This window comes from Triticum aestivum, chromosome 6D, assembly GCF_018294505.1.
Source record: "Triticum aestivum cultivar Chinese Spring chromosome 6D, IWGSC CS RefSeq v2.1, whole genome shotgun sequence".
In the NCBI taxonomy this organism is placed as follows: Eukaryota; Viridiplantae; Streptophyta; class Magnoliopsida; order Poales; family Poaceae; genus Triticum; species Triticum aestivum.
Window position 1 is genome coordinate 416,079,261 of NC_057811.1, and position 7,161 is coordinate 416,086,421.

Below are 7,161 nucleotides of genomic sequence, written 5' to 3' on the forward strand. Positions count from 1 at the left end.
AGGAAATGGGCCGGCCCAAGCGCGGAGGATGTTGTGCGCCGGTTTGCCAAACGCACATTAACAGGTGCCTGAAACACCAAATAGGAAATGCCCGCTTAATGTGTCACGTGGGAGGTCCCTAGGCTAGGCTGAACATACTATCTTGGAGCTAAGCTCTAACATTGGCCAGAACTCGCACATGCCATTTCATGTTTCTAGATTTTGGGAAATATTTCTATTTAACATAATTTAAGAATATTTTAAAAAAATTAAATAATAAAATATACATTACAAACGATGAAAAATGTTCAGGTATCCTAGTGCTTTCATATTCTTAAAATAAGATGTCCATATGTGTATAAAAATGTTTTTGCACATAACATGTTCATGTATTTGACAGCAAAAGGAAATGCATTAAAAACATAATAAAAAGAAGTAGAAACAAGAAAAGTAAAAAAAAGGGTATAAACCCTAATGAACGGGAAAAGGATGAAAACAAAAAAAACTAACAAGGGAAACGAAAAACTAACATGATTGCCCACACAATGAAAGTTTGGAGCATGTGTGTTATAGGAAAATAAAAACCGCTAAATGTCCTAAAAGGAAAAACAACAATATAAGATTCTTAAAAATGAAATGTTGCATTAACTTACCTTGCCATCATAAGATGCATATATTGGGTTAACTCCTCTAAATGGAGGTGATATGCCACCCAACTCAGCTAAAGTCCAACATTTTATGGAATATTGATCTCGGATAAATTCCCTAAAAAAGATAGATCTCGGCTAAATTAGTGGTTGGGATGCTTCCTCAGGATAGTAGAAAAATAAAGAAAAGCCTCCCCACCCTTGTTTACAATATAGCTAGCATCCCGACGATGGGAGAGAACACACATAACTTTGTGAGTGAAGAATAATAAGAGATGATTATGTCCACATCTGGTGGCTTTAGAGTTTAGACCAATATGTCTTGCTCACACATTCTTGGATGAGCACAAAATTTGGCAGGTTTGTTCCTTAAGTTGAACACTTCGATCTTGTTGGGACGTAGTTGGTTTGAGTATTTGTTTAGTGCAACATTAAATTGTATAGTAGTTTTGTCAATTTGGGTTACTGCATTTCCAATAAAGGGTTTTGGTAGATGAACTATTTTGCTAGGTAAACTGTGTCTGATTGAATTGAACTAAAGTTTGATTAGTCAATTGGGAACTTGGGTGTCTACCTGTCTACCAAATGTTTTGTCGTTTGGTTGAGTGATTTGAAAGCAGCTGAGATATTATAGAATGAGACGAAATTGTGTTGACTATGCTTTCGTGTTGTTCTACCTCTTTTCTACTTGTTGGTGTCGTTGCCGGTTTGCAACATATAGAGTATGTTGCAAATCTCTAAAAAAATTATAGAAGACTCTGTACACATCATTCTCACCATGAAATTTGTTTGTACCATTGGTCCACAATTGTGGTTTCTTACTTCTCATTTTAAGGATTTTCCCATGTAATTCCTTGTATCCCTTATGCATGTTATTTGTTATCCCGTTGCTTACTTGTTTGCTGAAGCTATAATCAAAGTGAGTGGGGGTTATGTTATGCATATTTGGCATGTAATCTTTGCATCGCGTTGTTGTTGTCTAACCAAACACATATAGCCTAAATTTATTGCATAGTTTCATTACGTCAAGCAAATAGAAAAAAACTATGATTTTTTTACATGCTACACCAAGCATGGAATCAAATGGAGACTTAAATAGTGAGTTTTTACACTGAATACAAACTCACCCAAACGGAGCATAAAACACTTCGATGATCTATGCAATTTGCATGCACCATTCTTAATCATTCGTCTTTGTTTAAACAATTATAGTAAAGACAAAGATGATATTCAGTTGTTACATGGGTAAAAAACTTGCATGAAAGATATGAGTTTTGCCCACTAATCTTAGGTATCCATATGGACGAAAAGATAGCAGCAACACAGAAATCCAAACTCTTATCCTGAACTCAGAGATAAGAGACTCTTCTAGGTGCTTGCGAACTCTTAGTCATGTTTAAACAATTATAGTAATTTAAATAAAATGCCAAATACATACAAAAACATAAAAAAAAATACACATCAAAGGTAAGAGACTCTTCGAGGTGCTTGCAAATTTTCACACTGAGCCAAGGAGCTCGCTAAAAAAAGAGATCAAACTTTGTTGCAGCTTTGGACATTTTTTAGTTCTGATTTTTTTTCCTTGTAATGAGCTCCTTGGATGTCATTTTTGCACAGAAATTTGCAAGCACCTAAAAGAGTCTTTAATCTTTGATATGTGCAATTTTCTATTTTTAGCTTGTTTTTTTAATTTCAAGTTCACTCGGGAGCACATGCACCCGAGCTCCGAAACACCACTCTCAGCAGTAACAAGCCTACTAAAACCATGGAGTAGAGGGGTCTGCCTACATATAAGTCGATTGAGATACCGTTATGCAAGTGGTGTTTGCCCTTGATCTAGTCGAGCCTGCTTTTCTTACTCCTGCACGAATCTCAACGCGGAGACAAAAGTTAACTAAGTGCGTCGACTTATGCATAAGAAAACGACATGCAACTTAAATTTAGCCAACCCATTATAAAAACAACAAAAGTGAACTAAATGATGTAGGAGTAATAAAATTCCCTAAAATGGTGAAACCTTTATTCGAAATTTTGTTGCTAATTTACCCTTTTCCGATGAGTTGTCAATCTACATTTTGTGACAAATCGAGGATTTCTACTCCTTTAGGCCATAATAACCCATGTTTCTATAATTATTCATGTAGTATTATCCACTGTTAATTAGTACTTGGCACAGTCAAGAGGACGGTGGCAACCATTTCGAAAATCCTGTCCACACAGCCACACTGTTAGGCAAAATTTGAACATGCACGCACCAGTAGCCAAAGCTAGTGCGACCAAACCAGAGCCACTATCACAGTAGCACTTCAAAAAAAAAATAGAGCCACTACCATTAGTGCATTAGTTTATCTTTGGTCCACTGAATACACTGGTTTATCTTCAGTAAACGCACCTGAAGTTCTGAACCAAACTCGCTGACAATGGGCTCGGATCCAACACACCATGTCAGCTCGGAAATGGAGGCCGTCGCCGTCCGGCGACCGTGGCCTCGCCACTTCCCTCACTGATCATTCTCCAAGAGTCAAAGTGCCACCCCACCGGGCACACTGACAAAAATCCGGTCGCGGGACACCACGAGAAGTTGAACCCAACCAAACCCTCTAAACAAAACCCCACCGGCGACGGCGTAAGGAAAACAGCTTGCGCGCGACAATTTCCTCGTCCACTCTCCGTTGCTCGACGGCGTCCCGTCGTCGCCTCGTCGGCGTCCTTCTACTAGACGCGGCTAGGAAATGGCTGGCGGCCGATCGCGCGCGCCGCGCCGCGCGGCGTTCGCGGCGCTGGTCACGCTCCTCTTTCTCGCCTGCGTCTTCTTCTTCTTGTCCGCGACCACCATCACCTCGGCGGTCCCCAACTCCCCAGCCTCGCGCCTGGCCGCCGTACGCCGGCACGCGGAGGACCACGCGGCCGTGCTCGCGGCGTACGCGGCCCACGCGCGCCGCCTCAGCTCCGACTCCGCGTCCCAGACGGAGTCCTTCCTGTCCACCTCCTCGCGCCTCTCCGCGCTCTCCTCCCGCCTCTCCGTCTCCACCGTGGCGCTGCTGGAGAAGGAGGCCCGCGGGCACGTCAAGCGCGCGCGCGCCCTCGCCGCGGGCGCCAAGGAGGCGTTCGACACGCAGTCCAAGATCCTGAAGCTCTCCGACACCGTCTTCGCCGTCGGGCAGCAGCTCCTCCGCGCCCGCCGCGACGGCCAGCTCAACTCGCGCATCGCCGCGGTCTCCACGCCCAAGTCACTCCACTGCCTCGCCATGCGGCTCATGGAGTCCCTCCTCGCCAACGCGTCCGCCGCCCCCGACGTCGACCCCGCCGTCCCGCCACCGGAGCTCACCGACCCGTCGCTCTACCACTACGCCATCTTCTCCGACAACATCCTCGCGGTCTCCGTCGTGGTGGCCTCCGCCGCGCGCGCCGCGTCCGAGCCCTCGCGCCACGTCTTCCACGTGGTCACCGCGCCCATGTACCTCCCGTCCTTCCGCGTCTGGTTCGCGCGCAGGCCGCCGCCGCTGGGCTCGCACGTGCAGCTCCTCGCCGCCTCCGACTTCCCCTTCCTCAACGCCTCCTACTCGCCCGTGCTGAGGCAGATCGAGGCCGGGAACAGGGACGTGGCGCTGCGCGAGCTCGACTATCTGCGGTTCTACCTCCCCGAGATGTTCCCGGCGCTGGAGAGGGTGGTCCTCCTGGAGGACGACGTGGTGGTGCAGAGGGACCTGGCCGAGCTGTGGCGCGTCGACCTGGGCGGCCGGGTGAACGGCGCGCTGGACACCTGCTTCGGCGGGTTCCGGCGGTACGGCAAGTACCTCAACTTCTCGGAGCCCGCCGTGCGGGAGCGGTTCAGCCCCAGCGCCTGCGCCTGGTCCTACGGCGTCAACGTGTTCGACCTCCAGGCGTGGCGCCGCGACCAGTGCACCGAGCACTTCCACCAGCTGATGGACATGGTAACTTAGCAGTGCTCGCCCCTCAAATGGATGGTTTTTACCTGTGATTTTGACGTGCTCTCCATCGTTTGTTTTGTTTTCATGGCAGAACGAGAACGGGACGTTGTGGGACGCGGCCTCCGTGCTGCCGGCGGGGCTGATGACGTTCTACGGCAACACGAGGCCGCTGGACAGGTCGTGGCACGTCATGGGCCTCGGCTACAACCCGCACGTCAGGCCCGAGGACATCCGGGGAGCCGCGGTGATACACTTCAACGGGAACTTGAAGCCATGGCTCGACGTCGCCTTCAACCAGTACAAGCATCTCTGGACAAAGTACGTCGACACCGAGATGGAGTTCCTCACGCTTTGCAACTTCGGGCTCTGAATCCTGGACAGTCCAGACGTACTAGCTCTGAACAGAGTTTTGGTTTCACCGTTTCTTCTTGGTATATATAGGGCTGAGCGATTTGCTAACTTTTGGCACTTCTATACCTACTATTAAAGTAGAATAGGTATTTTTGGTTTGGTCATAATATTTTTTGTCCTGTGGTATTTTTTTGGACCTACCTAATTTTCGTCCGTCATGAGGCACTGGGGTCAATCGTTACGATCGTACGTTATTTTCTCAAAACATCTGGGCCGGCACATGAAAATAGTAATAGGCTGCGATGACATAGCTCCAAAAATGATGCCTGTGTGGGGATCGAACACAGGATGTCATATTAGAAACATCACACACCAACCAGTTAACCAGCCAAGCTTTGCAGGTTATGAAACAGTGCAGAATCTTAAGAACCAATTTCCAGCGCAGATACGAATATTTTTAAAATTTTGATCGCAACTGTTGTCGAAAAAAATACCAGCATGTTTTGTGAAGCGCAAACACTTTACAAATTTGTAAACAAATTTTAATAAAATGAAATATTTTTTAAAAACACGAATATTTTCTGAAAATCATGAACATTTTTTTCAAACAGGAACATTTTTTAAATTCCAAAACAAAATGTGGAAACACAAATATTTTTTGAAACTTAGAACAAAATTGGGAACACATAAAAAAAGAAATTACGGAAAAGAAATTGAAGCATGAACATTTAGAAAAATGAACAATTTGTGGATACACGGACATTTTTTTTGAAATTCCAATAGAAATTCCGAAAAGTTGTGAAAATTTTGAACAAAAACATTCCAAACAATTTTTGAAAAACCCGAACAAAATTTCAAAACACATCTTTTAACACATTTTGAAACAATTTTGTAAATGGGAACATTATTTGAAACTCCTAAAAATGAAAACATGAACATTTTTAAGATTTGTCAAAATCTCTGAAAACGGGAGCCTTTTCTGAAATTCTGAACATTTGTTAAAAGTTGTGAAAAAATAGAACAAAACCATTCCGAACAAACTTTCAAAACACAAACATTTTTTGAAAATCCATTTATTTATTTATTTACAAATAAGAAAACACGACCATTTTTTAAAAAATTTAAAAGTGCGAACATTTTTTTAGATACAGAGGGCTCACTTGAATATTTATCCCACCTCGCTTTGATCCACAAAAATCCATCAGTTTATATACGCCGGATAGTTGTCGAGATCATCAAGCCCAAACGAAGGGTATGGTGCGGGAGTGAAGGAATTAAGGTTGGCTCTAATTAAATGAAATTGTTGGAATAGAGCCTGACGGAAGAATTAAATGTTGGCTCTAAACGAAAATGTGGGAAGTATGGCTGGATTGTAGGCTCGGGATGTGCTTGCATGTTCGATGGAGTGTATGGCAATGGCTGAATCTAACTAACAAAAGATATAAGATACCTGGTTGGGGTACCTGGTTGGAGTGGTATATATAGCTGGTGAGTGATGGCTGAATCTTAATGCGCACTAACAAAACAACCCCCGACATGTGTGCAACACGAGAGATGATGCTGCCTTCTTTCCATGGGATCAATCGGATCTCGCTCGCAAACTACTCAAAAATGAAAAAAGAAGCAAACGACCTGCCGTCAGCTTTGATTTTTGGGCGGCATGTTAACCTTTTCAATGTGCAAGGAAATGTTTTTATTTCTCGGTGTTTTTGCCGCTATCAAGTTTACTTTCTTGAAAAACAATACCTGGTTAATCTACATGCAACTTTCAATCGAGCATTGTTACTTCAAACGGCACACACAACAGTTTTAGACCCTGTTGCTCCAAGCAAAACACAACGTTGGAAGGCCAATTGCTGGCTACATCCGGAAGCACGCCAATGTAACACCAGTCACTGCTATTAGTTTTCTATTGGGAAGTTGGACCACCGTGCTGTAAAACCAATTACATAAGCTATGCCAAGACAACAAGTCATACGGACAACAACAAGGATGACCGCCATTGCTACAAGTCCGACGCGCATCATAGCGAGGTCAATCAGTGTGCTACAAATTGGATATGTGAAGGTGTAAAGCTAACTAAGTGTAGATGTTAGGATTATAAGGAGAATTAATTGATCCTTAACACATGTGTTAAGGGTTGTTGCGTGATTAATGTCTGAGTGATATGCACTTTTTTAAAGCATGATGTGTATCTCCATGTTGTGTGATACCTTCTGGATGCTATCATGCCACACCGGTGAACACGCTAA

At 44.4% G+C, this 7,161-nt stretch overlaps 1 protein-coding gene across 1 annotated transcript; it reads left to right on the forward strand.

Annotated features, from left to right (window-relative positions):
• The first annotated feature begins 3,279 nt into the window (after positions 1-3,279).
• On the forward strand, positions 3,280-5,125 carry LOC123141811 (probable galacturonosyltransferase 9). Its single transcript, XM_044560880.1, has 2 exons — positions 3,280-4,561; positions 4,650-5,125. The coding sequence occupies exons 1-2, from the start codon at positions 3,359-3,361 to the stop codon at positions 4,926-4,928; spliced, it is 1,482 nt and encodes a 493-aa protein (XP_044416815.1). The 5' UTR covers positions 3,280-3,358; the 3' UTR covers positions 4,929-5,125.
• Positions 5,126-7,161: the final 2,036 nt, after the last annotated feature.

What these genes read in the sequence shown, in the direction of transcription:
- LOC123141811 (XM_044560880.1), top strand. Translation starts at nt 3,359, where the DNA reads ATGGCTGGCGGCCGATCGCGCGCGCCGCGCCGCGCGGCGTTCGCGGCG. An exon ending in TCCACCAGCTGATGGACATG is followed by an intron (nt 4,562 to 4,649) that starts GTAACTTAGCAG and finishes TTTTCATGGCAG; the next exon opens with AACGAGAACGGGACGTTGTG.